We start from the raw sequence: 27,565 nt of genomic DNA, 5'->3' as shown, positions 1-27,565 counted from the left end.
AACTGAGAGACTTCCTGTCATGCGCAGTGCATGTCAGGAAGTCTCTAAGGTTAGTGCACAGAAGCTGCAGTGCTGACAGCTTCTGTAACATGCAGATCTGCATGCTATAGAAGCGATCAGCCTGCAAAAAATGAGTGTCCCATAGTGGGACACAGTGTAAAAGTTAGAATGAATGAAAAAATAAAATAAAATAATTGTAAAAATATTTAAAAAATAATAATAAAAAAAAATTATTCTATCAATAAATAAATATTTGCGTGAAAAAAATAATTAAAAAAATAAAAGTACACATAATTGGTATCCCCGCGTCCATAACAACCCGCCCTATAAAACTGTTCCACTAGTTAATCCCTTTAGTGTACATCATTAAAAAAAAGTCGAGGCAAAAAACAATGCTTTATCATCATACCGCTGAACAAAAAGTGGAATAACACGCGATCAAAAGGACGGATAAAAATAATCATGCTACTGCTGAAAACGTCATCTTGTCCCGCAAAAAACAAGCCACAATATAGCTCTGTCACCAGAAAAATAAAAAAGTTATAGCTGTCAGAATAAAGCGATGCAAAATAATTTTTTATGTAAAATAGTTTTTATTGTATAAAAGCGCCAAAACATTAAAAAAATGATATAAATGAGGTATCGCTGTCATCGTACTGACCCAAAGAATAAAACTGCTTTATGCAGAACGGTATAAACGCCCCCCTAAAATAAATTCATGAATTACTGGTTTTTGTTCATTCTGCCTCCCAAAAATCGGAATAGAAAGTGATCAAAAATTGTCATGTGCCCTAAAATGGTACAAATAGAAATGTCAACTCGTTTCGCAAAAAACAAGACCTAACATGACTCTGTGGACCAAAATATGGAAAAATTATTGCTCTCAAAATGTGGTGATGCAAAAACTAATAGTGTGTGACAGCTGCCAAACATAAAAACCCGCTATAAATAGTAAAACAAACCCCCCTTTATCACCTCTAAGTTAGGGAAAAACAACAAAATAAAAAAATATATTTATTTCCATTTTCCCGTTGTTGGGTTGGGGCTAAAGTTAGGATTACGGTTACGGTTGGCATTAGGGTTAAGACTGGGATTAGGGTTAGGGGTGTGTTAGGGTTAGGTTTGTGGTTAGGGTTATGGTTAGGTTTGGAATTAGGGTTAGCGGTGTGTTGGGGTTAGGGTTGGAGTTAGAATTGGGGGGTTTCCACTGTTTAGGCACATCAGGGGCTCTCCAAACGTCACATGGCGTCTGATCTCCATTCCAGCCAATTCTACATTGAAAAAGTAAAACTGTGCTCCTTCCCTTCCGAGCTTTTCCGTGTGCCCAAACAGTGGTTTACCCCAACATATGGGGTATCGGTGTACTCAGGACAAATTGCACAACAATCTTTGGGGTCCAATTTATCCTGTTACCCTTGGGAAATAAAAAAAATTTGGATCTGAATTAATTTTTTTGTGAAAAAAAGTTAAATGTTCATTTTTTTAAAAAACATTCCAAAATTCCTGTGAAGCACTAGAAGGGTTAATAAACTTCTTGAATGTGGTTTTGCGCACCTTGAGGGGTGCAGTTTTTAGAATGGTGTCACTTTTGGATATTTTCTATCATATAGACCCCTCAAATTGACTTCAAATGTGATGTGGTCCCTAAGAAAAAATGCTGTTGTAAAAAATGAGAGATCGCTAGTCAAATTTTAACCCTTATAACGTCCTAACAAAAGAAAATTTTGGCTCCAAAATTGTGCTGATGTAAAGTAGACATGTGGGAAATGTTACTTATTAAGTATTTTGTGTGACATATCTTTTTGATTTAAGGGCATGAAAATTCAAAGTTGGAAAATTGCAAAATATTTTAAATTTTCACCAAATTTCCGTTTTATTTTCACAAACAAACGTAAGTCAAATCAAAGAAATTTGACCACTATCATGAAGTACTATATGTCATGAAAAAACAGTGTCAGAATTACCTGGATCAGTTGAAGCATTCTAAAGTTATAACCTCATAAAGGGACATTGGTCAGAATTGTAAAAAGTGGCCTGGTCATTAACATGCAAACCACTCTCGGGGGTAAAGGGGTTAAAAATCATTCTGTGGACATAGAAATATAAATAAGCCAAAGTCTGTTAGTCAACTTGCATATAGCTGATTGGTGGCCATTTTAAGAGGCCCTTTTACCATTGTAATTAGATAAACTGGCAACTTTATTACAAAGGGACTGCAGATCTGAATAAAACATGTTTCTTAGCATGCATTATTCCCCGATGCGTGGGATAGATTCAGAGCAGTATATGTAATGACAGCTCCGCTCTCCTCCCAGCACTTATAGTCAGATCACAGTAAGTGCAGGGATTGAGCTGTAAGCCAATATCTCTGCAACGGAAATGAGAAATAAAAAACAATAGAAAACACATTTTATTCAGATCTTCATTCCCTTTATCGTGTTGTGGCCAGTTTAGAAGGTAAAAATGGTGAAAAGTCCTCTACTATGACATCGATCAGTCCATATAAAGAGGCCATTAGATGCAGAGCAGGGCAGAGAGTAGAGATGAGCAAATATGTTCGGAATTATGATTTATGATCGCCAAACAAACTCGGCACGAATATGGTACATTCGGATTTTTGATCGGTAACACAAGCATTTTTCTTTAAATTGGAAAAAGTCGGTAACATTTGTAAAAGATAGAATAAAAGCCGACAATTCATGTGCCGCATACAGTAAAACCACAGAGTGATAGGTTACAATAGAATAGATGGAATAGATATATACACATAGAATACATATGTATATAGATGTCAGTGACACACACATATACAGTATATATGTATATATATTACATAGATAGATAGAAGGAAAGCCTGCAATTCATCTGCTGTGTACTGTAAAATCACAGCAGGAGCCGACAGGATAGAAGAGATGGATTACATACAGTAAATACATATAGAATAGGTAGATATAAAGTCAATGACAAATACAATTAGTACACTGTGTGTGAAGCTTACTGTACATGTATTTAATTAATAAAGGATTTTTCTTAAAAAAATGGTGTGGGCTCCCGCATAATTTTCGTAAATAGCAGAGGGAAAGCTGACAGCTGTGGGCAGATGTTTATAGCCTGGGAAGTGGTAATACCCATGCAGCTTCCAAGGCTATTAACATCAGCTCACAGCTGTATAATTAGTCTGTATTGGCTATTAAAATGGGGACCCTAAAAAGAAATGACGCTCGCGCTGATGTCACATAGGTGAAGTGAGTTCATTGGCTGTGAACTCGCAGGACCTGTCAGATGGCACCAAGAGCAGGAGAACTATCTCACGCTCGCGGTGCCCTCAGATAGGGAATAGCAGTTCATAGGCAGACACTGAGCACTCGGTGCTCAGTGTCTACTGGATGACAGACTCCATGGTCGCATCATGCAACCATGTAGCCTGCCATCTAGATGTAGAGAGCTAGACCCATCATGAGACAAATGGATTAAAAGCATCTCTGCAGAAAGGTGAGGAATATTGTTGTTTGTTTGTTTTTTACCTCTTTCGCAGATAACGCTGGCATCGAGGGAATATGCAAGGTCTTAAGTATGGTTTAATTAAGATTATTAATAGAGTCTGTGCCTTTCTTTCAATTAAAAGACTTTTTTCTGGGTTTCTGTGTTTTCATATAATGTGACTATGGGGTTAGTAATGAAGGTGTCTTTTTGACGCCTCTCCATTACTAACCTTGGCGCTTGATGTCACCTGACAATACAAACTATTACGCCACTTGCCACTGACTCTCTACCATCAGGAGTACACCCGGGACAGGGATATTTAGGGTCCCAGTTCCAGGGACAGTTTGAGGCCCCCCTCCCCTACCTAAGACCATCACAGCTTGACATGAGGCCTGTATGTGGTTAGGAAAATTGAACTCAGCTTCCCAAAGATGTGATAAACCACAGATAATTTATGTTTCTTTGGGAGGACAATCACTTTTTCACTCTGGGCCAGGCTCGGACTGGCCCAACGGAGAACCGGAGGATTCTCCGGTAGGCCCAGGCACTGTGTGTGGTGGTGAAGGACAATAATATTGGTGGGGAGAGACAATGATGGAGGTGATGGGCAATGATGGTTGGGGAGACAATGATGGAGGTGATGGGCAATGATGGTGGTGGGGGAAGATATTGATGAAGGTGATGGGCAATGATGGTGGTGGGGAGGCAATGATGGAGGTTAGAGGAGGCAATGATAGAAGTGATGGGCAATGATGGTGGGGAGACAATGTTGGAGGTGATGGGCAATGATGGTGAGGGAGGCAATGATGGAGATGATTGGCAATGAGGGTGAGGGGAGGCAATGATGGAAGTGATGGGCAATGATGGTGAGGGGAGGCAATGATGGAAGTGATGGGCAATGATGGTGGGGGAGGCAATGATGGAGGAGATAGGCAATGATGGTGGGGGAGGCATTGATGGAGGTGATGGGCAATGATGGTGGGTGAAGCAATCCTGAACTTAACACCGCAACTAGAAGTAGCCGTGGAGTGTACCTAACACACCTACACACCTCGTCACAGCCGGAGAACTAAATACCCCTAAAGATGGAAATAGGAATACTATCTTGCCTCAGAGAAAATCCCCAAAGGATAGACAGCCCCCCACAAATATTGGCGGTGAGTCGGAGAGGAAAAAACATACACAGGCAGAAAAACAGGATTAGCACAGGAGGCCACTCTAGCTAGATAGGACAGGACAGGACAGAGTTCTGTGCGGTCAGTATAAAAACCCTTCAAAACATCCACAGCAGAATATACAAAAACTTCCTACATCTTTACTAAAAGATGTAGGAGCGTAAATATGCAACTCCAGTGAATCCTACAATCAGAGCAGGAATAAAACTGAAACAAGCACACTGGCAGTGTGCCACAGAAACAAAAACCAAACACTTATCTTTGCTGAAATAGGCAGCGAGCAGGAGAAGCCAGAAAGTGATCCAACACTTCACAAGGAACATTGACTACTGGCAAGGGCTAAAGGATCCTGCCCACTTAAATATCCCAGTCAGAATTGTAATCATCCGATACACCTGGCCAGGTCTGTGACTCAGAGACAATTGCATTCCCACCTACAACCACTGGAGGGAACCCAAGAGCAGAATTCACAACAGTACCCCCCCTTGAGGAGGGGTCACCGAACCCTCACCAGGGCCCCCAGGACGATCAGGACGAGCCAGATGAAAGGCACGGACCAAATCAGCAGCATGGACATCAGAGGCAAAAACCCAAGAATTATCCTCCTGGCCATAACCCTTCCATTTGACCAGGTACTGGAGCTTCCGCCTCGAAAAACGGGAGTCCAAAATCTTCTCAACAACATATTCCAACTCCCCATCAACCAACACAGGGCCGGAGGATCAACAGAGGGAACAACGGGCTCCACATATTTCCACAACAAAGATCTATGGAAGACATTATGGATAGCAAAAGAAGCCGGAAGCGCCAGTAGAAAAGACACCGGATTAATAATCTCAGAAATCCCATAAGGACCAATAAACCGAGGCTTAAACTTAGGAGAAAAAACCTTCATAGGAACATGACGGGAAGACAACCAGACCAGATCCCCAACCCGAAGCCGGGAACCAACACACCGACGACGATTAGCAAAACGTTGACCCTCCTCTTGAGACAACACCAACTTGTCCACCACATGAGCCCAAATCTGCTGCAACCTGTCCACCACAGAATCCACACCAGGACAGTCAGAAGGCTCAACCTGCCCAGAAGAAAAACGAGGATGAAAACCAAAATTACAAAAGAAAGGCGAAACCAAGGTAGCAGAACTAGCCCGATTATTAAGGGCAAACTCAGCCAATGGCAAGAAGGCCACCCAATCATCCTGATCAGCAGACACAAAGCATCTCAAATAAGTCTCCAAGGTCTGATTAGTTCGCTTGGTCTGGCCATTTGTCTGAGGATGAAACGCAGAAGAAAAAGACAAATCAATGCCCAGCCTAGCACAAAAGGCCCGCCAAAACCTAGAAACAAACTGGGAACCTCTGTTGGACACAATATTCTCCGGAATACCATGCAAACGAACCACATGCTGAAAGAACAATTGAACCAAATCTGAAGAGGAAGGCAATTTAGGTAAGGGCACCAAATGAACCATCTTAGAGAACCGGTCACAAACAACCCAGATAACAGACATCTTCTGGGAGACCGGAAGATCAGAAATAAAATCCATCGAAATATGCGTCCAGGGCCTCTCAGGGACTGGCAATGGCAAAAGCAACCCACTAGCACGGTAACAACAAGGCTTGGCCGGCGCACATGTCCCACAGGACTGCACAAAAGAACGCACATCTCGTGACAATGAAGGCCACCAAAAGGACCTACCAACCAAATCTCTGGTACCAAAAATGCCAGGATGACCGGCCAACACGGAACAGTGAACCTCAGAAATCACTCTACTAGTCCATCTGTCAGGAACAAACAATTTCCCCACAGGACAGCGGTCAGGTTTGTCAACCTGAAATTCCTGAAGAACCCGTCGTAAATCAGGGGAAATGGCAGAAAGGACCACCCCCTCTTTCAGAATACTGACCGGCTCTAAGACCTCAGGAGAATCAGGCAAAAAACTCCTAGAGAGGGCATCAGCCTTAATATTCTTAGAACCCGGAAGGTATGAGACCACGAAATCAAAACAGGAAAAAAAACAAGGACCATCGAGCCTGTCTAGGATTCAGCCGTTTAGCAGACTCGAGGTAAATCAAATTCTTATGATCGGTCAAGACCACAATACGGTGCTTAGCTCCCTCAAGCCAATGTCGCCACTCCTCAAACGCCCACTTCATAGCCAACAACTCCCGATTGCCGACATCATAATTGCGTTCAGCAGGCGAAAACTTACGGGAAAAGAAGGCACACGGTTTTATTAAGGAACTAACAGGATCCCTCTGAGACAAAACGGCCCCTGCCCCAATCTCAGAAGCGTCAACCTCAACACCTCAACCGCAACCTCAACCGCAACACCGGAGCAGAAGTAAATCGACGTTTAAGCTCCTGAAAGGCAGAGACAGCTGCAAAGGACCAATTCGCCACATCAGCGCCATTCTTCGTCAAATCGGTCAAGGGTTTAACCACGCTGGAAAAATTAGCAATGAAACGGCGATAAAAATTTGCAAAACCCAAAAATTTCTGAAGGCTCTTCACAGATGTGGGCTGAATCCAATCATGAATGGCCTGAACCTTAACCGGATCCATCTCTATAGACGAAGGAGAAAAAATGAAGCCAAAAAAAGAGACTTTCTGCACCCCAAAGAGACACTTAGACCCTTTCACAAACAGGGCATTGTCACGAAGGATCTGAAATACCATCCTGACCTGTTGCACATGAGACTCCCAATCATCGGAAAAAATCAAAATATCGTCCAAATATACAATCAAGAATTTATCAAGATAAGTCCAGAAGATATCATGCATGAATGACTGAAAAAGAGATGGAGCATTAGAGAGTCCGAATGGCATCACAAGGTATTCAAAATGGCCTTCGGGTGTGTTAAACGCAGTTTTCCATTCATCACCCTGCTTAATACAAACAAGATTATATGCCCCCCGAAGGTCAATCTTCGTAAACCAACTAGCTCCCTTAATCCTAGCAAACAAATCGGAAAGCAAAGGTAAAGGGTATTGAAACTTGACCGTGATTTTATTCAAGAGGCGATAATCTATACAGGGTCTCAAGGAACCATCTTTTTTAGCAACAAAAAAGAACCCCGCTCCCAACGGTGAAGAAGATGGCCGAATATGCCCTTTCTCCAAAGACTCCTTAATATAGCTCCGCATGGCGGTATGTTCAGGCACATATAGATTAAAAAGTCGACCCTTAGGAAACTTACAGCCTGGAATCAAGTCAATAGCACAATCGCAGTCCCTGTGCGGTGGAAGGAAACTGGACTTGGACTTGCTACTAAAAGATGTAGCAGCGTAAATCTGCAACTCCAGTGAATCCTACAATCAGAGCAGGAATAAAACTGAAACAAGCACACTGGCAGTGTGCCACAGAAACAAAAACCAAACACTTATCTTTGCTGAAATAGGCAGCGAGCAGGAGAAGTCAGAAAGTGATCCAACACTTCACAAGGAACATTGACTACTGGCAAGGGCTAAAGGATCCTGCCCACTTAAATATCCCAGTCAGAATTGTAATAATCCGATACACCTGGCCAGGTCTGTGACTCAGAGACAACTGCATTCCCACCTACAACCACTGGAGGGAACCCAAGAGCAGAATTCACAACAAGCTACATCATACTATATGAGGGGGCTACAGTATACTCTATGGGGGGCTGCATTATATTCTGTGGTGGGGCTGCATTCTCTTAGGGGACTACATTATATTCTGGGGGGGCTACATCATACTATATGAGGGGGGCAGCATTATGCCCTATGAGGGGACTACAGTATACTCTATGGGGGGCTGCATTATATTTTGTGGTGGACTGCATTATACTATATGAGGGGGGCTGCATTATACCCTATGAGGGTGCTACATTATATTCTATGGTGGGGACTGCGTTATACCTGAAGGGGGTTGCATTATATTTTGTGGGGTGCTGCATTATATTCTATGAGAGGGGACTGCATTATATTTTATGAGGGGGATGCATTATATTCTATGAGGGAGCGACATTATATTCTGTGAGGGGGCTACCCCAACCCTTGCTACTTAATTAAGACGTGTACTACCTTATATTATACCCTGATATTAGCACTTTTTACCACTCAATTGGTGGTCTTGTATCTATTTCTATGTAGCTACATAGGGGCCCCAAGAATGATTTTCTCTGGTGGGCCCAAGGTGCTCTAGTCCGACGCTGCACAGGGCCCTTTAGGTTTGGATTTGTTTTTCCCTTAATAATAAAGACCTTCTTTTAAAAACTGAATTTTGTGTTTCCTTGTGTTATCTTTGTATAAAATTTACATTTGTTTTGTGATCTGAAACATTTAAGTGTGACAACCATGCAAAAGAATAGGAAATCAGGAAGAGGGCAAACACTTTTCACACAATTGTATGTCAGAGCCACTGCACCTTAATTTTTGTAAGTGTTTGTCTGAAAAAAAGTGAGTTCTATACTTTGTCTAACTATTAAATTTAATAATTTTACCACTTATCTTATGTTCTTCAATTCAAAATTCCCTACCCTTCCCTCTCTGAATTCCTGTATGTGTTTTTTATTTTCTTACTTCTGATGACAATTCATTGCAGTCTCCCAGTATGCACTGGAGGTTCTCAAACAGTTCGCCATCAGGGTGCAGAGGCTACTGTCAATCCTAATGCTTTTTTCTCCACCTGGAAGCAAAAGGTAATCAGTGGGCTGTGCTGCGGTCCCTTACTACAGCTTCTGTCACCATCTCTCCCCTCCCTGATGACGTCCTGTTTCAGTAAGAGTGATAGAGAAGTCACCTCATCTAGAAATTGACGCACATATGCAAAAACTAAATTTTAATGAAATTTACAATTTTTTTTTATATTGTAATTTCAGGTAACACCTATAATCTAGAAAGAGCATTTGAAGGCTCCAAAACTAATATAGGGTCATTAACTATGGCCTTCTACTCTGCTTTGTATTCTTTTTCTGGCTGGGACTGTATCAATTATGTAACAGAAGAAATGAAAAATCCAAAGAGGTAAAATATTCACTATTAAGGTGGTTGTCCAGCCAGGAGAAATTGTTTAAAAAACTGCTAAAAATAATCTAAACAAAAGAAGTCATCAAGAACTTATTGATCTTCTGCCGCCCTGGTCCTTACTTTTCTTGTGTTCCCTGCTAAAGAGATGTTTTCTTTTATTATTGCATAACGTTTTAAGTGTTTTTTTTCTGGCTGAACAACAATTTTAATCACGTGTATAATAGCATATTAAAATATGCAAAATATTGTATGTGCATTTTTAAATGTTTTTGCATAATTACAGTTATTAAATCTGAACTAAAAGATGAATTATTGATAAGACAACCCAAGCACACAGTTTACATAATACTTGCCAATGTAAGAGAAACTTTAGAGAGATTAACACGCGTGATGTGACACACAAAATTTTTGACCAGTTTTAGAACACCCAAAAAAGTATACAGATTACACACAAGACCCCTAAACATAGAGGCCTCAGAGTTGACCTTGCCAACAAATTCAGACCCATTAATAAGTTCTACCAAATCTCTTAAACTAATAAATACCAGAACCTCCAAATAAATCCCAAACCAGAATTCCGTGTTGACCGACTCTAAACTAGATAAGAGCCCACCACAACCGCTTCTGTTACATAACTGCACCCTTCATATAACTGCTCCCTTCATACAACCCTGCCATTTTATTTACTTTTCTTGAAGAACAAATTGACCGTTCACTTTTAGCATGCAAATGCCCTTCGACTTTATCATGTATCATATAGACTAATACTGCAGGAGCAAATTAAACATGGCTGTAGTGTCTGCCAGGCAGGATTGGGTTACACTGATTTCTATGGACAGACTAGGACATATATTAATGTAATCGCACCAGTTTTCTGCATATATTAATATAAACAATATAAACTCATAAAATACATGATTGCTGCATCTAAACCATACAAAATCTATAACAATTACTATAGCAGGTGCTTGGAGGTTTGCTCTTGGATGTCACTGATGAGAATGCCTCAATATTACTCAGTGTCAGACCGTTGTCTGCACTGGTGGCCCTGAGCAAAGTGCAGGCAAAGGTATTTGTTTGGCACTTGTACACATATTGATGACCTATGGATAGGTCATCAATATGCTGTGACCGGGCAACCTTATCCACCTTTCCCCTCATTACTTTTCTGCCTCTCCACTCTGTCAGTCGTTTCATTGTCTGCCCATTACACAGAGATTCCCATTTATATTACTACCAACGACTTACATACCCATACACATACCCTCAATACATATGTTACCTAGTCTCCCACTACCTCCCCATACATAATTTCCGGTCCACACAAGACCTTCTTCTCTGTTCTCCTCTTGTCTTGCACAAGATTTGTCACGCACTTCCCATGTACCCTGGATCTTCCTCCTTGAACCAATCAGACGTAAAAACCAACCTCTTCAAAACAGTCTACAACCTAAAATAACCAATACGGAAAAACGGAGCATAAACATCCATAACACCATAGTTATGTATAAAAAGGTATAACGTTTATTATATAATTCCATCAAGATAACACCAATATTAACAATGCAATAAGTGCTGTAAGCACTCTGCACACACAAAGAGGTAATAAGGAGACATGGTGATAGCCAAACACAAGGAGGGATGAACACAGTATATTATATCTTTATCACATCCTTTACACTAGCGTTTGTAAGCCACTTATCATTAACCCCTTTCTGCCATTAGACGTACTATTGCGTCCATGTGGGGTGGGCTTTACTTCCCAAGGACGCAATAGTACGTCATATGCGATCGGCAGTGCTCACGGGGGGAGCGCCGCCGATCGCGGCCGGGTGTCAGCTGTTTATCGCAGCTGACATCCGGCACTATGTGCCAGGAGCGGTCACGGACCGCCCCCGGCACATTAACCCCCGGCACACCGCGATCAAAGATGATCGCGATGTGCCGGCGGTACAGGGAAGCACCGCGCAGGGAGGGGGCTCCCTGCGGGCTTCCCTGAGCCCCCCGCAGCAACGCGATGTGATCGCGTTGCTGCGAGGGTCTCACCTCCCTCCCTGCTCCCTCCAGCCCCGGATCCAAGATGGCCGCGGATCCGGGTCCTGCAGGGAGGGAGGTGGCTTCACAGAGCCTGCTCAGAGCAGGCACTGTGAAGCAGCCTGCACTCCTATCAGATCAGTGATCTGACAGAGTGCTGTGCAAACTGTCAGATCACTGATCTGTGATGTCCCCCCCTGGGACAAAGTAAAAAAGTAAAAAAAAAAAATTTCAAATGTGTAAAAAAAAATTAAAAAAAATATTCCAAAATAATGAAAAAAAAAATAAAAATATTATTCCCATAAATACATTTCTTTATCTAAATAAAAAAAAAAAAAACAATAAAAGTACACATATTTAGTATCGCCGCATCCGTAATGGCCCGACCTATAAAACTGGCCCACTAGTTAACCCCTTCAGTAAACACCGTAAGAAAAAAAAAAAAAAACGAGGCAAAAAACAACGCTTTATTATCATACCGCCGAACAAAAAGTGGAATAACACGTGATCAAAAAGACAGATATAACTAACCATGGTACCGCTGAAAACGTCATCTTGTTCCGCAAAAAACGAGCCGCCATACAGCATCATCAGCAAAAAAATAAAAAAGTTATAGTCCTGAGAATAAAGCGATGCAAAAATAATTATTTTTTCTATAAAATAGTTTTTATCGTATAAAAGCGCCAAAACATAAAAAAATGATATAAATGAGGTGTCGCTGTAATCGTACTGACCCGAAGAATAAAACTGCTTCATCAATTTTACCAAACGCGGAACGGTATAAACGCCTCCCCCAAAAGAAATTCATGAATAGCTGGTTTTTGGTCATTCTGCCTCACAAAAATCGGAATAAAAAGCGATCAAAAAATGTCACGTGCCCGAAAATGTTACCAATAAAAACATCAACTCGTCCCGCAAAAAACAAGACCTCACATGACTCTGTGGACCAGAATATAGAAAAATTATAGCTCTCAAAATGTGGTAACGCAAAAAATATTTTTTGCAATAAAAAGCGTCTTTCAGTGTGTGACGGCTGCCAATCATAAAAATCCGCTAAAAAACCCGCTATAAAAGTAAATCAAACCCCCCTTCATCACCCCCTTAGTTAGGGAAAAATTAAAAAAATGTATTTATTTCCATTTTCCCATTAGGGCTAGGGTTAGAGTTAGGGCTAGGGTTAGGGCTAGGGTTAGGGCTAGGGTTAGGGCTAGGGTTAGGGCTAGGGTTAGGGTTAGGGCTAGGGTTAGGGCTAGGGTTAGGGCTAGGGTTAGGGCTAGGGTTAGGGCTAGGGTTAGGATTAGGGTTAGGGCTAGGGTTAGGGCTAGGGCTACAGTTTGGGTTGGGGCTAAAGTTACAGTTAGGGTTTAGATTACATTTACGGTTGGGAATAGGGTTGGGATTAGGGTTAGGGGTGTGTCAGGGTTAGAGGTGTGGTTAGGGTTACTGTTGGGATTAGGGTTAGGGATGTGTTTGGATTAGGGTTTCAGTTATAATTGGGGGGTTTCCACTGTTTAGGCACATCAGGGGCTCTCCAAACGCGACATGGCGTCCGATCTCAATTCCAGCCAATTCTGCGTTGAAAAAGTAAAACAGTGCTTCTTCCCTTCCGAGCTCTCCCGTGTGCCCAAACAGGGGTTTACCCCCAACATATGGGGTATCAGCGTACTCAGGACAAATAGGACAACAACTTTTGGGGTCCAATTTCTCCTGCTACCCTTGGGAAAATACAAAACTCGGGGCTAAAACATATTTTTTGTGGGAAAAAAAAAAGATTTTTTATTTTCACGGCTCTGCGTTATAAACTGTAGTGAAACACTTGGGGGTTCAAAGTTCTCACAACACATCTAGACTAGTTCCCTGGGGGGTCTAGTTTCCAATATGGGGTCACTTGTGGGGGGTTTCTACTGTTTAGGTACATTAGGGGTTCTGCAAACGCAATGTGACGTCTGCAGACCATTCCATCTAAGTCTGCATTCCAAATGGCGCGCCTTCCCTTCCGAGCTCTGCCATGCGCTCAAACGTTGGTTTCCCCCAACATACGGGGTATCAGCGTACTCAGGACAAATTGGACAACAACTTTTGGGGTCGAATTTCTCCTCTTACCCTCGGGAAAATACAAAACTGGGGGCTAAAAAATAATTTTGGGGGGAAAGATTTTTTTTTTTAATTTTCACGGCTCTGCGTTACAAACTGTAGTGAAACACTTGGGGGTTCAAAGCTATCACAACACATCTAGATGAGTTCCTTAGGGGGTCTAGTTTCCAAAATGGTGTCACTTGTGGGAGGTTTCTACTGTTTAGGTACATTAGGGGCTCTGCAAATGCAATGTGACACCTGCAGACCATTCCATCTAAGTCCTCATTCCAAATGGAGCTCCTTCCCTTCCGAGCCCTCCCATGCGCCCAAACAGTGGTTCCCCCCCACATATGGGGTATCAGCGCACTCAGGACAAATTGGACAACAAATTGTGGGGTCGAATTTCTCCTTTTACCCTCGGGAAAATACAAAACTGGGGGCTAAAAAATAATTTTTGTGGGAAAAAATTTTTGTTTTATTTTTACGGCTCTCCATTATAAACTTCTGTGAAGCCCTTGGTGGGTCAAAGCGCTCAGCACACATCTAGATAAGTTCCTAAGGGGGTCTACTTTCCAAAATGGTGTCAGTTGTGGGGGGTTTCTACTGCTTAGGTACATTAGGGGCTCTGCAAACGCAATGTGACACCTGCAGACCATTCCATCTAAGTCTGCATTCAAATGGCACTCCTTCCCTTCTGAGCCCTCCCATGTGCCCAAACAGTGGTTCCCCCCACATATGGTGTATCATCGCACTCAGGACAAATTGGGCAACAAATTTTGGGGTCCAATTTCTCCTGTTACCCTCAGGAAAATACAAAACTGGGGGCTAAAAAAATAATTTTTGTGGGAAAAAAATTTTGTTTTATTTTTACGGCTCTGCATTATAAACTTCTGTGAAGCACTTGGTGGGTCAAAGTGCTCACCACACCTCTAGATAAGTTCCTTAGGGGGTCTACTTTCCAAAATGGTGTCACTTGTGGGGGGTTTCAATGTTTAGGCACATCAGTGGCTCTTCAAACGCAACATGACGTCCCATCTCAATTCCTGTCAATTTTGCATTGAAAAGTCAAACGGCGCTCCTTCCCTTCCGAGCTCTCCCATCCGCCCAAACAGTGGTTTACCCCCACATATGGGCTATCAGCGTACTCAGGACAAATTGTACAACAACTTTTGGGGTCCAATTTCTTCTCTTACCCTTGGGAAAATAAAAAATTGGGGGCGAAAAGATAATTTTTGTGAAAAAATATGATTTTTTATTTTTACGGTTCTACATTATAAACTTCTGTGAAGCACTTGTTGGGTCAAAGTGCTCACCACACCTCTAGATAAGTTCCTTAGGGGGTCTACTTTCCAAAATGGTGTCACTTGTGGGGGGTTTCAATGTTTAGCCACATCAGGGGCTCTCCAAACGAAACATGGCGTCCCATCTCAATTCCAGTCAATTTTGCATTGAAAAGTCAAATGGCACTCCTTCGCTTCCGAGCTCTGCCATGCGCCCAAACAGTGGTTTACCCCCACATGTGGGGTATTGGCATACTCAGGACAAATTGTACAACAATGTTTGGGGTCCATTTTCTCCGGTTACCCTTGGTAAAATAAAACAAATTGGAGCTGAATTAAATTTTTTGTGAAAAAAAGTTAAATGTTCATTTTTATTTAAACATTCAAAAAATTCCTGTGAAGCACCAGAAGGGTTAATAAACTTCTTGAATATGGTTTTGAGCACCTTGAGGGGTGTAGTTTTTAGAATGGTGTCACACTTGGGTATTTTCTATCATATAGACCCCTCAAAATGACTTCAAATGAGATGTGGTCCCTAAAATAAAATGGTGTTGTAGAAATGAGAAATTGCTGGTCAACTTTTAACCCTTATAACTCCCTAACAAAAAAAAATTTTGGTTCCAAAATTGTGCTGATGTAAAGTAGACATGTGGGAAATGTTACTTATTAAGTATTTTGTGTGACATATCTCTGTGATTTAATTGCATAAAAATTCAAAGTTGGAAAATTGCGAAATTTTCATAATTTTCGCCAAATTTCCGTTTTTTTCACAAATAAACGCAGGTACTATCAAATAATTTTTACCATTGTCATGAAGTACAATATGTCACGAGAAAACAATGTCAGAATTACCAGGATCCATTGAAGCGTTCCAGAGTTATAACCTCATAAAGGGACAGTGGTCAGAATTGTAAAAATTGGCCCGGTCATTAACGTGCAAACCACCCTTGGGGGTAAAGGGGTTAAATATAAGGTCCTACCGGTATCCCCTTAGCATAGGTGACAAAAGTGTGGTGCCTATAATGCACCGTATACTGGATCAGGCTTACCCATAGTAACTGCTAGAAAAGGTGCCCCCTCCTGGTGTGGCTCCCCTGGACGCGCGTTTCGCGTATTCGCTTTCTCAGCAGGGTTGATATGTGGCCAGTCTCATGCAGTTTAAATACACATAAAAGCGGAAGTGGTACCGGGGCGGCGGCGCATGCGCGGTGGCGTCCGAGGTTCGTCATCGCCTAAGCCGTCATAGCAGGGCGGGTGTAAGGCGGAAGTCCGCCGATAGACGTCATGTGACGCGCGCCCTGCTAGAACAGACAGCAAACAGGCAGCAAAGGACGGACACCCCGGGCGACAGCGGGCATGCGCAAGAAGATCACGGAGCTGCATACTCCAACCCACCATATAAGTGAGGACACCAGTGAGTAGACGGCACTAATATAGTGCGATGAATATGGTGCACAGGGGAAATCTCACACTACATCCACAATACTGACATTGTGGTAATAGCATTTAACTAGATCATATAGGGGTATAGATCATATACCGGTACGCACATAAAGTGACATGTGCTGACAATATTATTAATAATAAAATATATGTATAGTGCGTGTGAAAATAGACAAACAGAAAAACAAATATGAAATAAAAAATAATAATAATAATTGAGACTCCATTCTTCTTTTTTTTCTTTTACTTTTTTTCTTCATTTTTCCTTCATGTTTCATTGTGATATTCGTGCATGGGGGAAAGGAATACGATACAGCCCAAATATCGCCTAAGCCATGGTCATATTTAAAGGGTAGACTACAATAAAAACATACACAAGACAAATTAATATAAAAATATTTAAAACAGAATGGTGAATTGACACAAAAGTAGAGAGAGAAGATTGGATAAATATACCCAAAATCTTAAGTATCCGTTGTCACACAGGCGTGACAAGATAAAAAGTGATGCCTCACAATGGCTCTAATGTGGGTCCATAGGACCAAGACACTCAGAGGAACGGGGCAAAACTTAGTTTCTCATTCAATCCCCTCGGAGCTAGGGTATCAAGGGTGACAATCCACCTGCACTCACGTTGTGCAAGTGTTTTAACCATGTTGCCACCTCTGATCCCTCCCTGTATCCTCTCAATGCCTCTTACTTTCAGGCCTCTGGGGTCAGATCCATGACACATCCGAAAATGTCTTGGTAAGGTCTTCAAACCTTTGGTCGAGACGCTTCCCTCCTATGTCAGGGACACCACTGATGTGTTGAGGAGAGTTGATGGACTGTCTCTTGAAGCCGCCCCGGTACCACTTCCGCTTTTATGTGTATTTAAACTGCATGAGACTGGCCACATATCAACCCTGCTGAGAAAGCGAATACGCGAAACGCGCGTCCAGGGGAGCCACACCAGGAGGGGGCACCTTTTCTAGCAGTTACTATGGGTAAGCCTGATCCAGTATACGGTGCATTATAGGCACCACACTTTTGTCACCTATGCTAAGGGGATACCGGTAGGACCTTATATTTAATGATAAGTGGCTTACAAACGCTAGTGTAAAGGATGTGATAAAGATATAATATACTGTGTTCATCCCTCCTTGTGTTTGGCTATCAACATGTCTCCTTCTTATTACCTCTTTGTGTGTGCAGAGTGCTTACAGCACTTATTGCATTGTTAATATTGGTGTTATCTTGATGGAATTATATAATAAACGTTATACCTTTTTATACATAACTATGGTGTTATGGATGTTTATGCTCTGTTTTTTCATATTGATCTTTGCTTGGAGCTATCCTGGTTTGTTAGCGCCCGTCGGGCGTGTAGGGAGAGCTAATGTGGTCTGCTCTCCACCACTATATACTTTGGTGCTTCATGATTTTGCTACTAAACCTAAAATAACCCTACTGCCACCACTCCTTCTCTCCTCCCTTGTAGATTGTAAGCCCTCGAGGGCCGGGTCTTCTCTCTCATCTGATTGTACTTGTCTGTTAATTATTAAGCCATGTTCAGGTATACATTTTTACTCCGTTATGTATTGTAACTGATTATGTTCTGTAAACCCTGTATTTGAACGCAAAAAGCCCTGGAATTAGGGGCGCTATAAAATACTTACCGTAATAAAATAAAATGTTTATTTAAACCCCTCCAAATAACAAGAATGAGAATATACAACCCAATTAGGTATACCAAACCATCATATATTTCATCTGGTCTTTTCTTCTGTCTTTTGGCCAAGAGAACAGAAAGTAATAGTAAGATAACCTTATTGCTAGAAGATAATGAACCTTTTATTCAGAACACACTGACCCAGTTATTTGCTTTTGAAGTGCATCATAGATAGAAATCCCAGAAAGTTCTGACCTTTGTGTCAGTTTTGGTTATGTAGGTATACTCGTTATTTTTGCTAGGTTGCTGTTGATTTCAGCATATCACCATCAGCCTCGGACAGACATAATTTATCAGTTTATTTTCATGGGGTTTAAGGGGGAACATTTTGCTTTGTGGAAAGTGTCAAATCAACATCCAGAGACTCATAGGCTATGCAATGCTCCTCTGGGAACTTAAATATGAAAACTGCTTCTTTAGAGAAGTGCCACCTATTGGTTGAACCAAAGAGTGCAGTTGGAGGAAATAGCGCACAAATAGGGTCTTATCTGAGATATAGTCAGTTAATACAATTAAATTGTACTCACCAGATGTAGCCAAAATAAAGCTTTGGGAGAATTAGCTGCAGCAGATCCACAGGTGCAGTAGAAACTGGCTGTTAAATAGAAGTAATGGTAGAAAATGTGTTTTTTTTTCTGGACTGCTCAGAAGCATAGCTAGGGATTTGGTTCGGGGGGGGGAGGGCGAAGCTTCTGAGTGGGCCCCTAACCAGGTAACCTTGATTACAACTGGGTGATGCACCCTAACAGTGGAGGAGAACCTCAGCAGATGACAGAGATGTTACTGAAAATAATATCTATATAAAGACCAATATTGATATTACCGCCATATGGTCAGTGGTAGATACCAGTCCTACAGAACATATAAGAGATCACAGCACAGTTACAGATAAGGACTTACTGCTGACGTTCTTTATGATGGAATCGTTCATTTTTCCCATCTTTTCCATCTGGCCCAGACCGACATGACAACTTCTTCCAGCCATGACTCGGCTGCAGAGAATACAACAAAGACATGTTTCACTTCTCATATTCCAGCCCCATCATCATCTATTCCCAACCTTCACAAACTCCTCATCCTGCTGATATCTCAATACTGAGCCGCTGCTGCTTTATATGTCCCTATTACTGCCCGATAACCCCAATACTGAGCCGCTGCTGCCCTATGTGTCCCTATTACTGCACCTGCTGTACGGTTCTCTGTGCCTTCTAAATTCTAAAGTAACCGTCTATAATATACAACCCCTGGCAAAAATTATGGAATCACCGGCCTTGGAGGATGTTCATTCAGTTGTTTAATTTTGTAGAAAAAAAGCAGATCACAGACATGGCACAAAACTAAAGTCATTTCAAATGGCAACTTCCTGGCTTTAAGAAACAGTAAAAGAAATCAAAAACAAAAGATGTGGTAAACTGTAATGGTTACTTTTTTTAACCAAGCATAGGGAAAAAAGTATGCAATCACTCAATTTTGAGGAAACAATGATGGAATCACCCTGTAAATTTTCATACCCAAAAATAACACCTGAATCAAATTAGATATACTCGTTAGTCTGCATCTAAAAGGAGAGATCATATCTTGGAGAGCTGTTGCACCAAGTGGACTGACATGAATCATGGCTCCAACACGAGAGATGTCAATTGAAACAAAGGAGAGGATTATTAAACATGAGAGATGTCAATTGAAACAAAGGAGAGGATTATTAAACTCTTAAAAGAGGGTAAATCGTCACGCAATGTTGCTAAAGTTGTTGGTTGTTCACAGTGAGCTGTGTCTAAAATCTGGACCAAATACAAACAACATGGGAAGATTGTTAAAGGCAAACATACTGGTAGACTAAGGAAGACATCAAAGCGTCAAGACCGGAAACTTAAAGGAATATGTCTCCAAAACAGGAAATGCACAACAAAACAAATGAGGAACGAATGGGTGGAAACTGGAATCAACGTCTGTGACTGAACTGTAAGAAACCACCTAAAAGAAATTAGATTTACATACAGAAAAGCTAAACGAAAGCCATCATTAACACCTAAACAGAAAAAAACAAGGTTACAATGGGCTAAGGAAAAGCAATCGTGGACTGTGGATGACTGGATGAAAGTCATATTTAGTGATGAATCACGAATCTGCATTGGGCAAGGTGATGATGCTGGAACTTTTGTTTGCTGCCGTTCCAATGAGATTTCTAAAGTTGACTGCCTGAAGAGAACATGCAAATTTACACAGTCATTGATGATATGGGGCTGCATGTTAGGGAAAGGCACTGGGGAGATGGCTGTCATTACATCTTCAATAAATGCACAAGTTTATGCTGATATTTTGGACACTTTTCTTATCCCATCAATTGAAAGGATGTTTGGGGATGATGAAATCATTTTTCAAGATGATAATACATCCTGCCATAGAGCAAAAACTGTGCAAACATTCCTTGAAAAAAGACACATAAGGTCAATGTCATGGCCTGCAAATAGTCTGGATCTCAATCCAATTGAAAATCTTTGGTGGAAGTTGAAGAAAATGGTCCATGACAAGGATCCAACCCGCAAAGCTGATATGGCAGCCTCAATCAGAGAAAGTTGGAGCTAGATTGATGAAGAGTACTGTTTGACACTCATTAAGTCCATGCCTCAGAGACTGCAAGCTGTTATAAAAGCCAGAAGTGGTGCAACAAAATACTAGTGATGTGTTGGAGTATTTTTTTGTTTGTTTGTTTTTCATGATTCCATAATTTTTTCCTCAATTGAGTGATTCCATAATTTTTTCCCTATGCTTGGTTAAAAAAGTAACCATTACTGACTACCACATTTTTTGTTCTTGATTTCTTTTAGTGTTTCATAAAACCAGAATGTTGCCATTTGAAATGACTTTAGTTTTGTGCCATTTCTGTGATCTGCTTTTTTTTTTACAAAATTAAACAACTGAATGAACATCCTCCAAGGCCGGTGATTCCATAATTTTTTCCAGGGGTTGTAGTAATGCCAGGTGAAAGTGCCCTAGAAAACAGTGCCCATATTTTGCCCCCTAGAAAGTAATATTGCTCTGTGTGGCCCTTTGATAGTTACAGTAACCTGAGTTCCCTTATAACAATAAGTGCCCACTTTACATTTAATAATGTCCCAAGTCTCCCCCCTTACAGCTCCCCTTTACACAGAATAATTTCCCCTCACTGTAGAGTACCACCCACACAGTATACTGACCACTTAGAAGCCTCCAAACTGTTTGATGGCTCCAACACTGTATAATGACCCCCTCACTGTAATCTCCACACTGTATGATGCTTCTCTAGATAGCCTCCATATAGTATAATGCACCAAATAGTCCTCAATATAGTATTTTGCATCAGATAGTCCTAAATATAGTATAATGCAGAAGATAGTCCTCAATATAGTATAATGCATTCCCTATAGGCCTTCATATAGCATAATGCACTCCCCATAGGCCTACTCTATATTGTATAATGCACCCCCATAGGCAGACTCTATAGCACAAGGCAGCACACATAGGCAGACTCTGTAGTATAAGGTAGCACCCCCATAGGCAGACCCTGTAGTATAAGGCAGCATCCCATATACAGACCCTGTAGTATAAGACAGAATCCCCATAGGCAGACCCTGTAGTATAAGGCAGCACTCCATAGGCAGACCCTGTAGTATAAGGCAGCACCCCATAGGCAGACCCTGTAGTATAAGGCAGCATCCCATAGGCAGACCCTGAAGCATAAGACAGCACCCCATAGGCAGACCCTGTAGTATAAAGCAGCACCCCTATAGGCAGACCCTGTAGTATAAAGCAGCACCCCAATAGCCAGACCCTGTAGTATCAGGCAGCACCCCCATAGGCAGACCCTGTAATATAAGGCAGCACCCCCATAGGCAGACCCTGTAGTATAAGGTAGCAGCCTCATAGGCAGACCCTGTAGTATAAGGCAGAACCCCCATAGGCAGACTCTGTAGTATAAGGCAGCACCCCATACGCAGACCCTGTAGTATAAGGCAGCATCCCCATAGGCAGACCCTGTAGTATAAAGCAGCACCCCAATAGCCAGACCCTGTAGTATCAGGCAGCACCCCCATAGGCAGACCCTGTAATATAAGGCAGCACCCCCATAGGCAGACCCTGTAGTATAAGGTAGCAGCCTCATAGGCAGACCCTGTAGTATAAGGCAGAACCCCCATAGGCAGACTCTGTAGTATAAGACAGCACCCCATAGGAAGACCCTGTAGTATAAGGCAGCATCCCCATAGGCAGACCCTGTAGTATAAAGCAGCACCACATAGGCAGACCCTGTAGTATAAGGCAGCATCCCCATAGGCAGACCCTGTAGTATAAAGCAGCACCCCATAGGCAGACTCTGTAGTATAAGGCAGCACCCCACAGGCAGACCCTGTAGTATAAAGCAGCACCTCATAGGCAGACTCTGTAGTATAAGACAGAACCCCCGTAGGCAGACCCTCTAGTGTAAGGCAGCACCCCCATAGGCAGACCCTGTAGTATAAGGCAGCATCCCATATGCAGACCCTGTAGTATAAGACAGAATCCCCATAGGCAGACCCTGTAGTATAAGGCAGCACCCCATAGGCAGACCCTGTAGTATAAGATCACCCCATAGGCAGACACTGTAGTATAATGCAGCACCCCATAGGCAGACTCTGTAGTATAAGACAGCATCCCATAGGCAGACCCTGTAGTATAAAGCAGCACCCCTATAGGCAGACCCTGTAGTGTAAAGCAGCACCCCTATAACCAGACCCTGTAGTATAAGGCAGCACCCCATAGGCAGACCCTGTAGTATAAGACAGCACCCCATAGGCAGACCCTGTAGTACAAGGCAGCATGCCCATAGGCAGACCCTGAAGAATAAGGCAGCACCCCATAGGCAGACTCTGTAGTATAAGACAGTACCCCATAGGAAGACCCTATAGTATAAGGCAGCATCACCATAGGCAGACCCTGTAGTATAAGGCAGCATCCCATAGGCAGACACTGTAGTATAAGGCAGCACCCCATAGGCAGACTCTGTAGTATAAGACAGCACCCCATAGGCAGACCCTGTAGTATAAAGCAGCACCCCTATAGGCAGACCCTGTAGTGTAAAGCAGCACCCCTATAGCCAGACCCTGTAGTATAAGGCAGCACCCCATAGGCAGACCCTGTAGTATAAGGCAGCGCCCCATACGCAGACCCTGTAGTATAAGGCAGCATCCCCATAGGCAGACCCTGTAGTATAAAGCAGCACCCCAATAGCCAGACCCTGTAGTATCAGGCAGCACCCCCATAGGCAGACCCTGTAATATAAGGCAGCACCCCCATAGGCAGACCCTGTAGTATAAGGTAGCAGCCTCATAGGCAGACCCTGTAGTATAAGGCAGAACCCCCATAGGCAGACTCTGTAGTATAAGACAGCACCCCATACGCAGACCCTGTAGTATAAGGCAGCATCCCCATAGGCAGACCCTGTAGTATAAAGCAGCACCACATAGGCAGACCCTGTAGTATAAGGCAGCATCCCCATAGGCAGACCCTGTAGTATAAAGCAGCACCCCATAGGCAGACTCTGTAGTATAAGGCAGCACCCCACAGGCAGACCCTGTAGTATAAAGCAGCACCTCATAGGCAGACTCTGTAGTATAAGACAGAACCCCCGTAGGCAGACCCTCTAGTGTAAGGCAGCACCCCCATAGGCAGACCCTGTAGTATAAGGCAGCATCCCATATGCAGACCCTGTAGTATAAGACAGAATCCCCATAGGCAGACCCTGTAGTATAAGGCAGCACCCCATAGGCAGACCCTGTAGTATAAGATCACCCCATAGGAAGACCCTATAGTATAAGGCAGCATCCCATAGGCAGACCCTGTAGTATAAGGCAGCACCCCATAGGCAGACTCTGTAGTATAAGACAGCACCCCATAGGCAGACCCTGTAGTATAAAGCAGCACCCCTATAGGCAGACCCTGTAGTGTAAAGCAGCACCCCTATAACCAGACCCTGTAGTATAAGGCAGCACCCCATAGGCAGACCCTGTAGTATAAGACAGCACCCCATAGGCAGACCCTGTAGTACAAGGCAGCATGCCCATAGGCAGACCCTGAAGAATAAGGCAGCACCCCATAGGCAGACTCTGTAGTATAAGACAGTACCCCATAGGAAGACCCTATAGTATAAGGCAGCATCACCATAGGCAGACCCTGTAGTATAAGGCAGCATCCCATAGGCAGACCCTGTAGTATAAGGCAGCACCCCATAGGCAGACTCTGTAGTATAAGACAGCACCCCATAGGCAGACCCTGTAGTATAAAGCAGCACCCCTATAGGCAGACCCTGTAGTGTAAAGCAGCACCCCTATAGCCAGACCCTGTAGTATAAGGCAGCACCCCATAGGCAGACCCTGTAGTATAAGCTAGCACCCTCACAGGCATACCCTGTAGTATAAGGCAGAACCCCCATAGGCAGACCCTGTAGTATAAGGCAGCACCCCACAGGCAGACCCTGTAGTATACAGCAGCATCCCATAGGCAGACCCTGTAGTATAAGACAGCACCCCCACAGGCAGACCCTGTAGTGTAAGGCAGCACCCCTATAGGTAGACCCTCTAGTATAAGACAGCACCCCATAGGCACACCCTGTAGTATAAAGCAGCACGCCTATACTCAGACCCTGTAGTAGAAGAGAGCACCCCTATAGGCAGACGTTGTAGTATAAGGCAGCACCCCATAAAAAAAAATAACAAATACTCACCTCTCTTCTTCCTGGTTCCTGTGCTGCTCTGAGCGCCTGCTCATCTCCTGACAGCGAGCGCCGGGCAGTGATGTCATCGCGCCCGCTGTCAGTGGCAGCGTCGGTGACGTTGGACGCTAACAGGGGGATGATGAGGGAAGGAGCATAGTGAAGCCCTCCTGCCCCATCAATGTGGTCAGCTGTATCAGCTAAATGCAGGTACAGCTGACCTTGCGATGACAGACGGTGGGCCCACTGCTGGCACTGGGGCCCCCCGCCTGCTCAGGGGCCCCATAGCAGCCAGCGGCAGAGCAGGGAGATCGATTCTCCCTGCTCTTCCGCAGAATGTAACTGTATCTGTTACAGAAGCGTAGCTCCGGGTGGGCCCCCTCTCAGCTACGCTACTGGCGCTGCTGAATCACTGAAAGTCCGAACGTATTAGCAAATGTGGTTTTTATTCATGTTTCAGAGTTCAAAGACTCCTTCATCAGGAAACAACACAGTGGTTTTCTCCCATTACTTCTACCTATTGGATGATGAAATCCTAAAAGTTAATTTTGACCCTTTAACGAGCCTTGCCTCATGACTTAGGATAAGGCACCAAACCAGAAACTTCATTTGCAGACTTGTGTCTTGGGTGTGTTTAACCATCCTCAGTTCAAAGCAGGAGATCAAATTTGGCTAGGTGAGAGATAGACCTCTGATGGGGTCTCAAGTTTTAGGCTATGTGCACACGGATTTCTCGCAGAAAATTCCTGAGAATTCCAGACATTTTCTGCAAGAAATCCGCAAGAAAACCGCATGCGTTTTTGCCGCGGTTTTGCCGCGTTTTTTTCCGGACACTTCCCAATGTATTTTGGAGTGGGAAATCTGCAAAAAAACGGAAAATTAATGAACATGCTGCGGTTTTTACCGCGATACGTTTTTTTCGCGGAAAAAACCGCATCATGTGTACAAAACATGCAGAATTCATTCTAAATGATGGGATGATTATTGTATGCGTTTTTTTGCGTTTTTCTAGCGTTTTTATCGGCAAAAACCGCGAAAAAACCGCAACGTGTGCACACAGCCTTAAACTTTTGCAAACAAGCAGAAGGCAGACCCTAAAGAACAAGACAGAAATTGTTTGTAATTTAAAAAGATCATCACTTCCGCATTTGGAGTTAAAGGGAGTTTGTCACGCAGGGACTCAAATGGAACTATTTAGACATTCATATAGGGGGCTTATTCTCTATGAAATCATACTTTGATTGTAGATTTTACTAATTTCATTTTATATAAAAACAGCTCTATTAGATATATAGATGAGGGCACTTTGGTGCACCCTTTATGTGGCCAAGGGCTCAGTGCCCCCCCCCCCCGCCCCCCCTCCATTTTCACAACCTCCACACCTTCCTTTAAGGTGATTGACATCGCTCACTTTGGAGGGCTGCCTGATCTAAATCTCCAGCCCTACATGCACTGACACTCAGGGGCCGAAGATCACACAATGTCAGTGCATGCCGCTACATTCTCAACCCTCTCCTGTGTACACTGGTCACTAGTGATCAGCAAGTATACTCGTTGCTTGGGTTTTCCTGCGCACACTCTGGTGGTCTCCGAGTATTTGTGACTGCTCGGAGATTTAGTTTTTGCCATGCAGCTGCATGATTTATGGCTGCGAGCCAGGCTGAGTTCATGTGGGGGTTGCCTGGTTGCTAGAGAATCTCCACATGTATTCAAGCTGTCTAGCAGCGACAAATCACGCAGGTGAGTCAACAAAGACTAAATCTCCGAGCAGTCACAAGTACTCGGAGACCACCGAAGCGTGCTCGGAAAAACCCGATCAACGAGTATACTCTCTCATCACTACTGGTCACTCATTGCACACAGGATCATAAAGCTTTGGCGGCCAATGATGACAGGAGAGGGAAATGGGAACGTGCATAATGCACCAAAGACCCCTCATTTACATATGCATATGGATATGCAGCTGCTATTTGCTTTCACGTGGCCCGCAACTCAGGTAAAAACAAATGCACTTGCACTTTTCTACAATGTGGTTCTATTCCATACTGAGTGTCTATTCGGAGCACACAATCCTTATTGAAACAGTGTGGAGTCTGCCTAATCTAGTTTCAGTATTGGTCTGAAATCTTCAGCAATATCTTAATCTATATGTACAGGGGCACTCTATGTTACTTTTGACTAGTTGGCTCTCGTTTATAGAGTACAGATATAACCACAACTGTACCTAAATATTATACTGTAGCCTCCTCTTTGCCTGATAGGATCTTGTTCACATGCACTTTAACTGTATAGAGCAAATGGCACTTTGCCCAGCATTGTTATCATTGTTTCTTTTTACAATACCATATAATTAAGACATCCATTACTGGACTCATACATTTATTATGCATGGGATTAATTTGATCACTTTGTTAAATGAAAATTAGTATATCATCTTAATTGTGTTGCCAATCTTTGCTGCGTCTTTTTTGTCTGACATGAGGCATCCATCCTTAAATGTTTTTTATTAATAAACTAAATGTTATGCTCTGATAAACTAGTAAAGCCTATACTCACCTTTCATGCTGGCCTCATCCCCGTGGTGTAGGCACTCCCTCTCTCCTGAGGGCTGTGATCCAATTTTGTGACACTGAAGAGG

The 27,565-nt window shown here is 42.9% G+C and overlaps 1 protein-coding gene across 1 annotated transcript in view; it reads left to right on the top strand.

Annotated features, from left to right (window-relative positions):
• LOC138641406 (Y+L amino acid transporter 2-like) overlaps positions 1-27,565 on the top strand; it is a 113,763-nt gene that overhangs the window by 31,776 nt on the left and 54,422 nt on the right. Inside the window, exon 4 of the mRNA XM_069728938.1 lies at positions 9,512-9,656. Within this exon, the coding sequence (XP_069585039.1) occupies positions 9,512-9,656 (145 nt within the window). The remainder of the gene's footprint in view (positions 1-9,511; positions 9,657-27,565) is intronic.

This window comes from Ranitomeya imitator, chromosome 6 (genome assembly GCF_032444005.1).
Source record: "Ranitomeya imitator isolate aRanImi1 chromosome 6, aRanImi1.pri, whole genome shotgun sequence".
In the NCBI taxonomy this organism is placed as follows: domain Eukaryota; kingdom Metazoa; phylum Chordata; class Amphibia; order Anura; family Dendrobatidae; genus Ranitomeya; species Ranitomeya imitator.
Note: the sequence above shows the minus strand (reverse complement) of the source record. Positions and strands in the feature narration are given on the sequence as shown.